The 16,123-nt window shown below is 41.3% G+C and overlaps 2 protein-coding genes across 2 annotated transcripts; both read right to left on the reverse strand.

Annotated features, from left to right (window-relative positions):
* Nucleotides 1-88: 88 nt before the first annotated feature.
* LOC136429452 (serine/threonine-protein phosphatase 6 regulatory ankyrin repeat subunit B-like) lies at nt 89-8,621 on the reverse strand. Its single transcript, XM_066419283.1, has 11 exons — nt 8,407-8,621; nt 7,321-7,434; nt 6,598-6,659; nt 6,112-6,326; nt 5,071-5,176; nt 3,852-4,078; nt 2,994-3,112; nt 2,157-2,291; nt 1,604-1,692; nt 879-1,154; nt 89-267 (listed from the first exon to the last, which is right to left on the reverse strand). The coding sequence occupies exons 2-11, from the start codon at nt 7,419-7,421 to the stop codon at nt 89-91; spliced, it is 1,509 nt and encodes a 502-aa protein (XP_066275380.1). The 5' UTR covers nt 7,422-7,434; nt 8,407-8,621.
* Nucleotides 8,622-11,324: 2,703 nt separating this feature from the next.
* LOC136431149 (galactosylceramide sulfotransferase-like) lies at nt 11,325-14,466 on the reverse strand. The gene is made up of 2 exons (XM_066422415.1): nt 14,293-14,466; nt 11,325-12,838 (listed from the first exon to the last, which is right to left on the reverse strand). Exons 1-2 carry the CDS (start codon nt 14,451-14,453, stop codon nt 11,635-11,637), a joined length of 1,365 nt encoding a protein of 454 aa, XP_066278512.1. The 5' UTR covers nt 14,454-14,466; the 3' UTR covers nt 11,325-11,634.
* Nucleotides 14,467-16,123: the final 1,657 nt, after the last annotated feature.

Consider the following 16,123-nt stretch of genomic DNA (forward strand, 5'->3'; position numbering starts at 1 on the left):
GTCAGACAATATGGTAAAAAAATTGTTACCCCAAAAGGAATAAAAAAACATGCTTCTTGTTTCATTATTGATAAAAATCAGTTTTTGTCTATATTTGGTATAAAAGTCTTTTCTGTTTACCAGCTTCTATGAGTGCTTCTATGATAGCCTCGACAGGTTCGCCTGTTGCCCAGAGAGCTGCCTCGTGTAGCGGAGTCCTGCCCATGTTGTCTGTGATGGTGACATCAGCTCCCACAGTCACCAGGGCCTCCACTATGGCCACATTACCTATATAGCAGAACAAAAATAACAGTCACAAGTCATACTAACACAAGAAACAAGATGATTTCCACATTGTTCATTCTTGTTAGCAACAATGTGCAGGGAGGTTTCACACAGATGCCATTCACTATGCCCTTTTAATCCTTTTTAAACAAGCTTTGCCTTTGTATGTACTATATTTAATCTTGAAAGTTGTAGTTCTATTTTGTTTTTGTGGTAACCCCTCCATCGCATTTCCAGAGGTTTGCTACAGTCACATGTACTACAGAATCATTTTAACTGCAAATTCAAATCACTGTAGAAACCTCCTTTTCCCTCCTGTTGCAAAATAACACCACAGCAAAAGCAGGGCTGTCTCCAAAACCTTTCCCTCCATCCTTTGCTTGATGTCAACCCGTCCATCCAAAAATCTGAACTTCACGACATGAAATTCATGAAAATGTATTTTTGTAAGCTTAAAATGGCAGATATATAATGAAAACCAACAACAACATGGGTTCCCAAACATTAGCTTGGATGAAAAAAATTCAAAGCTTGATACAGCCCTGAGTATCCTAAATTGCACAGGTGTTATGTTAACCCATCAGGTAACTATGTAGCTGAGTCTGAAGAGTCACCTGTCTGACACGCCTCGTGTAGCGCCGTGTCTCCCTCCTTGTCCTGCCTGTTGACTTCACCTTTGCCCAAATAAGGCAGCAAGACATTCAACATCTTCAGGTCTGAGCTGTGTCTCTTCTCGGCCACCAGGTGCAGAGCTGTCAATCCTTCTTTGGTTGCTAGGCGATGGTCTGCCTGGTTGGTCAGGAGGTGCTTGGTTATAGCCGTGTGTCCGTTGGTAATGGCGTAGTGCAGGGGGGCGTAGGATCGATGGTCTGCTAGGTTTATATCAGCACCTGAATAAAAGCATAAATGTAAGGCCAAGTTAATTAGTTGGTTCATGTAAAGTTTGTGCAAGAGGACATCGTGTAAACAGAAGGCTGGGGTGAAAACTTGTATCTCACACTGTTCACTCCCTGAAACTGTGTGAACCAAAGTACAGAGTCTGACTCTCCCCTCAGATCCAGTTTCCTTATTGACATTTCCATCTGGCACTATTTCTTAAAATCAAAGAATCCAAAATCCAGGTCAACTTTCCTTGTACTCTGGTCCAAAAGTTTAGCTTCTCTCATATACCGGTCCAAAGCCCAACTTAAACCTCTGTCAGAAGGAAGAAATGAAATCTAATTGTTGATGGATATGCAGCCACAATCTCATTGGTCAAGCTGCTAATTACCATGCTGACATTGGTACTATGGTTGAACTGCTAATTGTGATGGACAGCCAGGATCAGTCTATTTATTACCTGCTCTGATGAGAAGGTCGATCTGCTTGGTTGCCTGCTGGTTTCCCATGATGCCCAGCACATGGAGTGGGGACAGCCCATCCTCATTCCTACAGATAAACAAGTACAAGCAAAAAGTTTTCATCAAGTCAACCATAACTACCAATAGCCTTTATTTGTGCTATGTATCATTAAGATAAAAAAATCTCATAATAAGGATCAGGAAGATTATGAGGGATTAAAATTGTCAGTATTCTGATCCAGCCTGAATTTATTTTCATTGAATTACATGTAGTACCAGGTTTTCAAGTATTAGTATGGAACAACTGTAGAACATATTTTCATGAATAAACAGTCATTCTAGCATGTAAGTTGTACATGTAGGCACAGAAAGTGTTGAGTGACAACCCTGTGCATGACAACTATTCAAAGTTTGTGTAACAGACAAAATGATATAACATTATAAGAAATCTAACAGCAAAAAGTAGTGCTGCACATGGACGCTAAATGTATGTGATACAAGCATCAAAAAGTGAATAGTTGGATGTCAGAGTCACCGGCATGTGTGACTTACAGATCGTCGGGGTTGACAGCCGGCTGCTTGAGTGCCCAGGCCAGGTGCCTCAGGTCCCCTGACTGCAGCGCCTTGTTCTTGATGGTGACAGCCTGGGCAGGGTGGGTCAGCTTTTCTGCAGGCACCTCAGTCATACTGGTACAACAAAACAGTCACACTTTCAAAACAACAAAATTGAAGCTTAAGGCAAAATAAGAATAAAACAGAAACATATGATGCAAACATACCACAAAGTCAACATTTCATACCATAAATTTTGAAAACTTCAATAAAAAAACAATGTTAACGAGTGAGACAAGAACTTTCTTCAACTGCTTGTGCCAAAATATGAGCATTTATATGGTGGTTGATTCATACCCTGGATGGTACATGTGAGTTTTCTTTTCAAATCAGAAAAAGAGGAAGTGGGCAAATCCAAGAACAGAGAAATTAAACTGGTGTGGCATCACAGAGTCATCATAGATCAGCGTATTTCAAAGATTCTACTCATACACGCTGCTAACACGCATTTATTTGTTATTTCAGACCCTTGTAGTGCCTTGTGACACATAGGGCAGCAAATTTCCTTGTTGTTTCTGTAGCAGGGTATGTTTTGAGGAAAGGGTTCCTCCTCCTTGAACAGGAGACCCCCATTCTACGTTCATTCCAAAAGATGGGTGCAGACCCAACTGAGATACCCGGGGTCTCCCAATTAGCAATTGATTGGAACCAGAAGCTCAGCTTTGAGGCTCCTACCAGGCAAGCTACAGGGACAGTATACATACAGTTATACATACAGTATACAAATTGATGTACGTAACGCTATGCATCAAAAGTGATGGGGTTCATTCTCCTCACCAGGACAACATGTCAATGATGCTCCGTCGGACGTCCTCCCCTTTCCTGACTGCCAGCTGTAGGGCCGTGCAGTCGGCTGCCGTCCTCAGCTCCACATTTGCTCCACCATCCAACAGAGCCTGTAATAACGGCCATTAACATTAATCCACCAGGCTACATAAATCCGCCACTTTGAAATACAATGGGTTTCAGAGATCTCTAGTGCAGCACTCCCCGGGTATGCACAGTTTAGATATACAGGAGTGCATTATACTGGGGGACGTTGGGTTGGAGATCTGGTTGGACATATGTTTTCAGGGTGGCAGAACTATGTACCCTTGTGGAAATATGTACTTAGTAGATGCTACATGTACCAACATCTCAATCACTCAGTCATGTGGGAAAAAGTGAAACATTCAGTACCGGTAAGTACAAAACTGTTAGTAATATAGTTTCTGAAAAGGATAAAATGTAGTTGCAGAGTAACAATTTTCTCCAATTATCCAAAATATCACAAAGCTAAATTTAACATTTATCAAGATATACATGTTGTAATCATCTTTAATATCTTGGGATTGATATGATCATTTTTTTGTCAAATAGAAGAAACAATAAGTGAATCCAAGAACCAATAAATTAGGTTGGTGTATCGTAAAACCATATATTCTAACTATTGTAGAGTGGAAATCATTTTCACCAAAGCAAGTACATGTGTAGTAGGGGTACTTTTTCTAAACCGCTTGAAAGAACATTATTAGCTAGACGTGGAGTGTTATTTATATAACCAGATGCTGTATGTGAAGCGGGTGTGTTTCCCAGAAGGATAGATAAACCGGTTATATAGACACATACTGGTATACAGATTTTAAACACTTGTACCTTGACAAAGGCAGTATGCCCGTCCCTTGCTGCCACGTGCAGCGCCGTGTACCCCTTGTCATCCTGCATGTCCAGCAGGCTGGGGCACCGGTTCAGCAGCAGGTCGGCGATGGCAGAGTTCCCCATCCGTGCGGCCTTGTGCAGCGGAGTCCTGTGCCACTCTCCGTCCCCGGTGATCTTGGCATCCACACCGTACGAGAACAGGATACCCACTGTGTCAAGCTGACCTAGAATACACACGAATAGACTTTCCCATGAGCACAGAACAGGTCAAACCTTCTTGGATGTCCATTGTGGAGCAATGATGACGTCAATGGTGTTGAAGATGCTGAGGTGCAGGTGTGCCCGCAAACTGGGCATACAACGGTGGCGCACCAAAGACTTGAAAAATGGTACATGCACATGATACAGCTTTCACTCCGTCACACTCAGCACTTATGATAAAGAGTATGGGAGTTGAACACTCTCCGCTACCAGTAGACTTCAGCACCCAACTGTAGTGGCCTTTGTGGCCCAAGGGCTATATAAGATAAGGATATGGGCACTACCCCTATTAGGGGTGGGTACCGGTTCCGTGTAAAGATATAAAACCAGTATTTCTTAATGGACCGGTTAAAAAACGGTCTGCAAAAAATTAGTGGACCGGCTATGGACCGATTAGAACATTCATATTACCAGGCTACCAGCAGGCGGCCACATAACTGGTCTAAGAAAATACAAAACAGCAGATTTAACAAGTTGTTAAGCTGTGAATCATATCTATCAATATCTAGAAACACTTAAAGGATGAGTAAACAGACGGCGAGGAGAGTATAGCTATAATTTTGAGACAAAGTGCAAACCTAAGAAATTATATCGTTCCAGACATGACGTTTGGAGACTTTTACGTGTGTCTCGCTTTCCAAAATATGATGTTCTGCGACACTACTATAATCAGGTACAGGTTCAGGTCCGGACCTGGACCTGACCCTCTAGACCTGGACTGGACCTGAATTTTATGTACCGGTACCCACCCCTAACCCCTATACATCGAAAGGTATGGGGTGGATTTTATCTAACTAACTGATGAAGTATAGAAGAGTTTTGGTCATTTGGCATTCACAAGAAGGTAAAACACTTGTGATAACACTTGTTTATAAAATGTAGCAGTCTAATAAGGGCATCACACATAATTATGAGACTTTATACAGTTTTGATAATCATGATTGATATGTCTTACCCTGCCTGGCAGCATAGTGAAGTGGGGTTTTGCCACTCTTGTCTGCTTTATTCAGCAAAAAGGCTGGATCCGCCATACTTTCCAGGATTGCAACCAGAGATTTCACCTACAAAATGAAATAAGAATACTGTGTTATTGTGCATTATCATCCATCCATCCATCCACACACACACACAAACACCCGTTTGTTGCTGATTTGCATGCCAAAGAATTGAGCTGAGAAAAATAAATTGAATGGAAAAACACTACACTTTCAGCACCAAGGAAAGAGCTAGGTTTCTTTTCTTATCAAACTCAAAGCACGTGTGTTGATGAAGGTTAGACATCCAGGTAATAAGATACGCCAAAACAAATTACTCAAATTCTTATCCAGTTGCTTGAGTAATTATTTTTGGCGTATCAAAGCACGTGTGCTACTTTCCAAAAAAATGTAGCCTATTATGACTAAACTATTGCAATCAAAATATATCAGATAAAACAATATGCAGACTCTTAATCTAGGAATTGCAAAAATCACAATGGAAAAAAAAAAAGTCTCAGCACCAAGGAGAAACCTAGGATTTTTTCTAGGCAGTATCGTCTAAAAAAATGTCTTTCTGGAGACAATACACAGTTCAAATGGAGGTGGCAAGGTGGCCCTGTGGTTAGGGTTGTTGTTTAAGAATGTAATAAAAGGTTCTGTATTTTAAGGAGGGTTTGCAAAGGCTGCTTAGCAGCCCCGAATGTTGTGCCATTGGGAAAGGCAGCTATTTCCTCACTGCATTGATTTGACAATGAGTAGCTTTTGTTAGGGACATCCTTTTGTATGGGATGTAAAGCGAGAGGCCCCACATTTGAGAGTAAATTAAAAATCACACTCATTAAATAGAGTAGGGTACCTTTCCGGTGTGAGTAGATTAAAAACCTTACAGGCCTTTCTTGCGCAGCTTGTAAATACTGTGCAAAACTGGTGTGTTACACTTACAGAAAGTTTACCGGTTATGCAAAGCAAACAAATGAGCAAACAAACAAACAAACAAACAAACAAACAGGTGTCCTGACCTGTCCATCCCTACATGCCTGGTCTAGCGGAGACATGCCTTTCTTGTTCCTGGTGGTGAATGCGGGACTGGTGGTGTACTTTAGCATGATGGTGAGGATGGGGAGGCAGTCATCGTACACCGCATAGTGCAGGGCCGTGTTTCCCTTCTGGTCTCCCTTGTACATGGCTCTGCCATTGGTCTCTTCCAATACTGAGTAAATCCTCTCCAAAATTTCTAAGTATCAAAGCAAAATGTTGTGTGTTGTAGGCAGAATTTATTTGGCCAAATTTTGAATCATAGTTTTAGGGCTCTGTATGAATCATGCCTGAGTTGTACAATACAAAAGATCACGAAGGGGAATGGAGAAAACTAATGTTGGATGTGGTATTCAAGAGTCTGCAGTCTTATGTACATTTTAGCCTATAAAAGTCAGAGGTTGACACGAATCCAAGTGAGCATGCATTGGAAGAAAGGCCAAGTAATATCTGACAGTTTGAAGGAATACCTGGTCTTTGTGCTGGGTCTTGCTTGGCTGTCTGAACCATGTTCAGGAAGGTTTCTGAAGGACTGTTGGAAGTAAGAGTACAGAATGTTGGGTTGGGCTCAAGTGCTGCTGGCAATTGTGAAGTTGTGAAATATTGTTCTGAGTTTTATTCAACATATATATTATGTAGTGTAGTAGGTTTAGCTGACACACTTGCTAGTTGTACAATCATGTACAATATCATTTTCATTGAAGCATGGTGTCAGTGACTAATACTATTAGCCTGGCGTTAGCATGAAAATTCATCTGAGTTGGTAAATTACATTATGAAGAACTCAACTGTTCTCTGAACATGACTACATTAGGAGATAACTAATTGAAAAGAGTAGGGGTCTATCTCGGTGTGAGTGGATCAAACCTTACAGTCCAGTCTTATGCAGTTTGTACCTACTGTACAAAACTGGTGTGTTACGCCTAAAGGCACCCAAACAGTCTACCAGTTATGGAGAACAAATACTATAATCCACTTTTATCTTCACGGTAGCAAAATTTCACTGTGTAACTAAAATTGACATTTTCACTGAACTTTAACTTCATGATTGCAGCAAGTGATTTACAAAACAAATGTGTGAAAGAATCATAGATAATAACAGTTTTTTCACGGTGATGATAAGTTCACGACACAGAGGTGATCGTAAAAATCGTGAACATAAAGTTCCAGTGAAAGAAAAAGAATTACAGTACCCGTCGTAGTATGACCCCACACTCAGGCCAGACGGGGTGGGGGAGGAAATCCTCGCCATGCTTCTCTCGGCACCCACCGGGTCCTGTCTCACTCCCGCCATGTTACTGCTGCTGCTGCAGTTTGAAACATTAAAAAAAACACAAGAAGAAAACAGTTTTTTTTTCAAAATTTATCCAGTTGCTTGAGTAATTACTTTTGGCGCAAGAAAAAATAAGTTGAAAACTACAACGCAGAATGCTGTGCATCTATGCAATGCTGTCCTGTTGTCAATTGTCCTGTAACAATGAAGAATACCTATGTTCAATAATTGAAATTTCTAATGGATCCAAGGAATAATAAATCAATACATTATTTAATAGTTGACAAATGATTTGTAACCATGTTGAATATACATTCAGATAAACGATTTCTAAATACAATTCAATCTATCAACTAGATAAATGTCTTTTTTTATAGAATATTTCATCCAGCTGTAGAGACTAAATTGTATTCGGATCAATCTCATAATTATACATCTGGATCATTTGTTGCCAGCAGTTTTAATCCATAAACTTAGAGTTGCTGTGGGCATGCTACTGTTCGTAAAAAACAAAAGAATGTGAAAAATCATTACTTCTAATGAAGTCGTTATGTCCAAGACTTAAGCTGTACATTATTATTAAGATATCATTTATATTCATATTAAAGCAGGATACATCCAGCTAGATGTAAAAATTTAAATTTGAATGATGGGTGTGTACTCTGATCATTTGATTTCTAAACTTTATCAATTCGAAATACTTTGCAGATCATTGAAGAAAAATATTCACGCCAAAATCTTCAAGAGCACATCTACCCTGAACTGAAATATTCAGCAAAAATACTTCTTTTGACATTAATTTTTGGTACATTTTTGCAAACATTACACAGACTCTGCAAGAAATTTCCTTATAGAACATCCTACAAATGCTGCAGATGTAACTATATCTCAATTTTGTAAAGAGGACTAATGATAAGTTTATTGCAAATACATGCCAGAAGGCTAATTGTAAGTACATGTACATCCAGCATAGATATAAGAATGATAGATACAATGATACCTGTACCTGAATCACTGCTGTCTTCTACAAGAAGAGTTTCAGTAACTGCTCCTAGATTTGTCCCCTTCTTTTCTCCATTTCTCCTTGGGGCAGTCTGCCTGCAATAGCTGAAACCAGTATGTTAAAAAGCACATCCAGAACAATCGATAAAAGAATGAATAAAAAGGTAATAAAAAAACCCAGTTCAAAAGCAAAATGACTCATCCACGTCTGTGACTCAGTATCCCGGTACCTTATGAAGTATGTTCTTACAGTGCAGACTGCGAACAAAACGCGCAGCACTCCCTTAAGGATAGGTAACCATAGAAACAAAGTGCAATTCTGTGTAGGTTGAAGCACAAAAGAAAAATACAGTTGACATCATCAAATATTTCTCTCCTGAGGCGAGTTCTCGTGGGAAGAAATGTAGGACTGTAGATCATCTGAAGGATATCAACTTCACACTGTTTATTGTTACTTTGGATACGAGATGATAAAACTTTACAACATTTAATGTGAACTATATATGTATAGACAGCGGGGAAAGAAGACTGAGTGTGCAGTTACGTAATTTTGGACATCTTGGAAGACTGCTGGAAGACTTTGATCTCTACTTAACAGAAACTGCAATGATGATGATTATGATGATGAAGATGACTTATTTTCTCTCGTAGAGAACCCTTCACATTCGAATGTGAGGAAAATCACACCATTTCATCAGTTACAAGCAGCTACTGCAGCTCCCCGTCCGACCGTGCCTGGACGTTTGGTTGTAAGGCGAACAGTGGTGGCGAGTGTAAGGAGTGATTCTGGTCGCCTTTCATCAACGACTTCGGGGGGTTCATGACGTTCCAATGTCCGTTCAACAGTCTAGTTACCGGGTTTTACAGGTATGTGGTTGTGGCACTTATCTTGTTACCCCCGGGAAGGAGGTTCACCTCCGACGGGGGCACTGATTTTGGTTGTGTTTGTGTTGAACCTATAGGCTATAACTCAAGATCCTTTTGATGAATTTGTATGAATTTTAAGTATTTTCAGGCACTGCGTCATTACAGACCGACACTCCCTTCCTCATACTAGTAACTAGTAGTAGCATGGTGTAGTCCATGGACACCTGGGATGTGTAGAACTATAAATCCCAGATATTCGATTTCTTGATTTCCAGCACTTTCCGGGACGACCGACACGACAGGCGATGGAAGGTAAAGTGTTGCAAACCCGGCTCCTATCTCGTGTACAACTGCCTGACAACCAACCCAACCAACGAGTGGAATGACGACTTGAACTTCACCTCCCCTTCCGGCTACTGCATGCGCGGGATTCATAGTGACGTCAGCACAGAGAAGGGGTACGTTGGAAGAGCACAAGCCTCTGTTCGTGCCGCTTCAGTTTTGTGTGGCGCAAATGGTCGTTGCTATTTGAAACGTTTGAAATGGTCGATACCATATCGCTGACCGGTTGATGTCATATCCGACCGTATCTTAAGGGGGGGGGGGCTGACAAGAGGCACAAACGTACTAAAAGCAACATTTCGAGTACGAACGTACAACAGTATCGTGAAAATGGCAACTTGATGGAAAAAAGAAAGTGCACCAGCTTGGGTTCAAACCTCCAGGGTCTAAAAGCCCAATCCTAACCCCAATCCTCTACGCCACGAAACATTAGGATGTTGCCTATACACTACAACCCTACCTTTCTACTAGCCTTCGTTGCAGACTCCTTCCGTCTGTTTCCTTTTTCAAGTTACAGTTTTACTATTACATTTTTTTCCTTGTCGCTGGCCGGGAAGCAACAAGAATAATAGTAAAACTGTAACTTGAAAATGAAAACAGCCGTAAGCAGTCTGCAATGGAGGCTACCGTTCTGCGATGTGGCGTCGACCGTGGCCGTTTCAAATGGCAACGACTGTTTGTGAGACGGAAACTTGCCCCGCCTTTAGTGCATCTCAAGCAATTAAGGCCCTGGCGTCTCGGCCTGCAACCCGTTCTTCACACTGAGTCAATCGGATACTCCCCCTACTGTTGTTGGAAGAAAAGTTGCCAACCAATCACGTCGCCACGTACGGTCAAGAGAGAGCGTGATTGGTTGGTAACTTCCAACAACAAGAAGGAGCGTATCTGATTGGCTGAGGGCCGGCCAGCAATAGGACATTGAGTAGGATGGATCACAGGCCAGTGCACCGGCGCCGTTGCTCAATGATGAAGATGATGATGAAGGTACTAAAATATCTATAAACGTCAAAGATGGTGAATGCATATAGTTCAGCCCCATAGGATCATGTTTGCTTAATGTAAAATGCCATTCAGCTATCATCATCCCCTATATCAAAATTACTTCAATGACTTGAAAACACAAGATTCTATCATGTGAGGCAGAGAATCCTTTCAATTCTCATTCTAGACAGCTGGTCACAACCGTGCAGCCATACTCGATTGTCTGGCAATTGGTTAATGCTTTCATTACAGTTGACAACACCAACTCAATTCATATCTAATTTTTTTTACAGGGATCGCCGTTACCTGTTTGATCTGTGCCGGCTTATCAAGAAGAACACAGACAACAGAGACCGTTATGGTTAATCAGAAAGAACTTAAACCGTAGCGTAGATCTGGTGGAGCATGTGATTGAGGGCGAAAAGACAACTGCACACCGAGCTGACCATATCCTTACTGACAGGAAACACAATCATATGACCCGGAAGTATTCCACAGTTCGCGGTCAACGCTCATTACCCGATTACCCAACTGACATATATTACAGTTATAAGCAGGCAAACAGGTTTCTAGGCTTTTCTTAGAAAATATAGACATCTTATATGGCGCGAGATTGTAATTAGAATTCTTGATAGAATATGATGTAACCATTTCACACATTACATGTTCTACTCTTGGGTTCCTGACTTCATCAACAGTAACGTTTATTTCCAGTCGTTCAATTAAAAAAAATCAGCATATTGAAAGATTTCCATACACACACAACGGAATAGAAACAAATTAAAAGATTATAGTTATTGACCCCTTTGTTAACCAACTTAATTTACGCAGCGATACATTTATATTGATATCTATGCATTACGGAATAATATTCTAGTCTGCATATCGTTCTTACACTTCTTAGGAATATGAAATAAAGTTGGCGATAGAGTCCAACATATTCTTAGAATTGCATCATTATAATGATATTAGTCCTAGTTATAACACAGTTATAGCTTTGTTATATACCACAAGGTATTTTCCAAATAACTTCATGATGTTTTCAATCAATATGAAACATTTTCATCATAAGATTTTCAAGAGTTTTTCGTTTTGGGTATTTGATGTCTGCGGCCGAAAAGTTTGCTGGCATTTTGTGTTTCGCCTTTAAAACATGTGCCCAGTCAAGCCACTCCATTTTGAGTTTCAGACACAGGCTCGGATCAACGTCAAACTCGTCTTGCCAAGCTGTTCTTGGTATGGTTAGGATGCCAGCTGTCTCATTAACTCCCCAAGTAAGAACCGCCTTCTTATTTCTTTCATTCGTCGTACCTGAAAATGTCCCGTTAATTGTCTCTGTTGCGTTTACTGTCTTGGTAATCACTGGTAATTTAATGATTGCATTGGTACAATAAGTAGTCGTTGACTGAAGTACCTTTTCAAAATGGCGCACTTCTTGGTGAAAGTCTTGGTCTTCTTGTTGAATCTTCCGCCAAAGCGTCGCGTTGAAGTAATCGAACAACTGATAATCTACATTGCTCCACTGTCGGTGCATTTGTATTAGTGTTGTGTTTGTTGTCGGTTTTTGGTATCTCCGACCATTTTTGGGTACGACGTCGTAAAGAATGTCTTTTAATGTCCAGCACATCATCCGCCTCAGCAAGACAAGAGATTCGGCGTAATGTTCTAAGATAAGAACCAAATCGATCTCTCGGGACATCTTTTGGATAAACTCATCAACAAACGATTGGTCATCGGAAAGTCCGAGAGGGAAGCCAAGATCGTACGCCATTAAGTTCTGTGCAAGGGTATGTGGTGTATGTTTTGCAATTGCGAAAGGAATTTGGAATTTCTTGGGGTTTTCAAGAAATGACGCAACTGGATCTGGTCCTTCCAACCCGTGGAAATCAATTGCAAGGCCATACCAGTTGAAAACTGAGCGGAGCTGAGCCAGTGGATGCCTCAGTATAGAAATGTACACAGTATCAGGAGGCATGAGATGGTCCAACAACTGCCTATGGTAAACTGTGTGATCAACAAGCACGTTATAAGTACCGTCCGCCGATGGTATGAAGTCTTCTGGTTTTAAGAAGTTGGGCCAGCCGACGTCAGTCTTGACCACAGGCAGAACGAAAGTCAGGTTGTGTTCGTACCCGAAGCGTTGGAAGATGCAGGTCGTTGTTGTGCCTCCCGCTTTGTGTACCTTCACGAACATGAAGTTTTGCTTGATGTCACAGACTTCTTCACCATGTTCCCTCGAAAATCTCCTGTTAATGAAACAGAGTTATTTCCAGGATGCAAAAGTTGAATTTCTGAAAAACTATTTGATTTCTTATTTGATCGCAGTTGTCAATATCGTTGTCATTCTTTTACCATGATCTTTACTAGCATTATAGATAGTTATTATTTGTATGCATCAAAGTAGTATGTCAAATTAATGATCAATTACAAGGCGAAATGTTTGTCTAAATTGCAAACTAAATTTGTCTTATTCTTTTAGGGCCCAACTAGCAATTGTGAGATTTTTGATTGTTGATGTTGTCAAGCGGACAAAATATTCCAATAACATATCCCATACAAAAGCTTGCTAGATATGATATTGGTTTGATGTTAGTCTTAGCAAATGTAGCTGAATAGATTTTAAGCAGACAATGTATTTGCATTGATCGTTTTGAAAATCGATCTGAATGAGCACTAAGATGTCATGACGTCACATTAAGCTACGCACCACAGCACCTAATTGGGACTAACATGATATCTATAGTGGCTCCTTAACATCTTAGAAAATCTGGCTTTCCTTGAAAATTCTGGACCAATTTGGAGGCGTTTTTGGTTAGAATGAACCTTTAGGGTCTATGCTTTCCCAGTTTGGTCAACACTTGTTTAGCTCGCCAGTCTAGTTGGCATAAGGATAGATCTGATTTGTAAGGTATTTCATACCCTGAGGGGACGGATACAGGAGAAACCGGTTGAAACGAAATTTGTTTACGTTTGCTAGTTGTCCGCCCTTCCAGGACTTTAGGGCGGACAACCCCCTATTTTCTCGGGTTTCACACTTCCCAGAAGTACTTGTGCTGGGATCCGGAAACGGATATTCTCCAGGCGACAACAATTTCGCTCAGCGTGCGAAACAAAGAAGGAAACAGCTAAAACCTTGAGTAGAATTACGGTAAAACACAGGAACTTATGAGCTGTCCGGCAAATAATAGTGAGGGTGTGAAGTTTGACAAGTTTTGTGGACAAGGGTATTTTTCTGGACAACTAGCCAACACGTCGCCAATGTTTAGTTGGTTTCGCCCGATGACCTCATACATGTAGGCCACATCTTGTGTTCCGTTAGAAAAGGATTACAGATTAAACATGTTAAATTAACAGTACTGTCCTTTGCACGGTTCTGCACCAAACTGCCGTCTCTGAGTTGTGTTTTGTGTTCTACTCGGTTGTATTAGATTTCCTGCGCCCACATACCATCATGTTTAGTGGTTTCGCACGCTGAGCGAAATTGTTGTCGCCTGGAGAATAATAATATCTGTTTCCGGATCCCAGCACAAGTACTTCTGGGAAGTGTGAAACCCGTGAATGGTTACTAAATAGACCCTAGTAATTTTCCGCTGGAGAAGAATGTATTAAAGATTGAGATGTGTGCAAGTACTTTCATGAGGCCTTGTTTTAGTGTATCTAATATCATGGTCCCCTGTGGCCAGAACTGACTGTAGCTCACCTGTTGGGCATCTTATGAAGCGGTGTCCTGACGGACAGTGAGGTACCATCCGTATACATGGTTGCGAAGAAACAGCTGAACCCCACATAGGCGAGGAGACACGCCAAGATATACACATGGCTGTACGATGTTGCCGTCAGTCCTAGCTTGTGGGGCATCATGTCTTCACCATGTACAATCACCTACAGTGACACAAATATTTTCAGTTATTCATGTTTTTGTTTAACACAAGCGTAGTTGCGCTGTCAAGGGTATTCATCACTACAGAACTAATGACATGTATTGAGGTATTGACTGCTTTAAGGGCTATAAACTTAAGCCGCCACATGGATATGATTATAAATCCCTTTCCTTTCTTATGCTCGATTATCCATTACGTGCGAGATAATGTATATCTTAAACAGAAATCGTCGAGCCTAACTTTAAAGACTTAGTAACATATTCGACGACTTTGTGAAAGACATTTTGGGGTCAGTCCACAATTGTGGCGACATACGAGCGTAAAGTAAAGAGTCCGACCTCCGCTTGGAGAGTAGGACAAAATAGAAAGGCCGACAAAAACGCATAAAACACGTCAAAAAGGGATGTCCCTGTAGCTCAATTGGTAGCGGCATCGCAGTTGAGCCTCCTGCTTCCAATTAGTTGGATTTGTGATACCCCAGATCGAATCCGGGAAGGGTATCCTTGTACGGACTGCGCTTTTCGGAAGAGACATAGAATGGGGGCCCCGTGTTTGAGGAGGTGCCTCGAGCACATTACAACAGCTTTATTACTCAGAAAATGGTACCTACATGCCTACTGGCTGTAGTACAACCTGCTGAACCCGGTGAATAAAAACCAGCGAGAGCCCAGCCTCTTCTTTGTAGAGTACGCCGGGCAGGCCCGACATGTTTCTACCTGACACCTTACCTTTCGCCTATGTTATGCTTGGATACACAAAACAAAGGCCGCTTTTCTTACCTTAGAATTCACCCCGTTTACTTCTTTGGCAAAATAGCAGGATTTTCTGAGCCGTTGCTGCTATGTAGTTCCTAGTTGTGTCCCCAAGCTGTCTCTGAGTAAGTCTTAACCGTAAACGTTCGTGGAAACATGGGAGGATGGAGGTTCACAGACTACATCACGCAGTCACAAACTAGTCTGGCCGTTAGCCTGAGTATCATTCTGTTTCAGTTACAGGCTCCACCCTTCCTTTGAAGATAAAGCCTGGAACTGGAACAGGATGACACTCAGGCTATCTGGTCGTTAAAGCACGCCGTGAAATTTAAACCCAAAGCACGAAACTAAACACGTACGTCCACAATGGCATCCTTTACGTATTGCTCTGATATGTAATATAAGGTTTCTTACCAGGATACGATAACAGAGATCGCAATCAGAAGTTTGTTTAGTATATAGGCCACTGCAGATATAGATGACACCTTCTGCAAACTCGAAATTTTGTACGTGCGGGCGAATAAAAACCAGGTGGGCAAAGTAAAAAGACGAAATCCTAAATGGCGTGAGATTGTAATAATAATTCTTGATAGAACATAGCACACAACCATGTCCTTTCCCCCGTAAAATGCTCCACTCTCACGTGTATCCTCGGGTTCATGACTTCATCTACAGCAACGTTTATTTCCTGCGGATCAAATTTGGACCTGGGCCAACTCAGTCTGCGGGAACAAATTTGGACCCGGGCAAACTACGGACACACACCAACACAAACAAGAAATCGAACATCTCATACGTCCGTAAAGTATTTACTAAAAAGGCCTTTTGTGCATTTCTTAGCTTTAGTCGCCTCACATCCTATCACTTTACAATACATAATAGCCGCGGACGAACTCCA

This window comes from Branchiostoma lanceolatum, chromosome 3 (assembly GCF_035083965.1).
Source record: "Branchiostoma lanceolatum isolate klBraLanc5 chromosome 3, klBraLanc5.hap2, whole genome shotgun sequence".
Taxonomy (NCBI): Eukaryota; Metazoa; Chordata; class Leptocardii; order Amphioxiformes; family Branchiostomatidae; genus Branchiostoma; species Branchiostoma lanceolatum.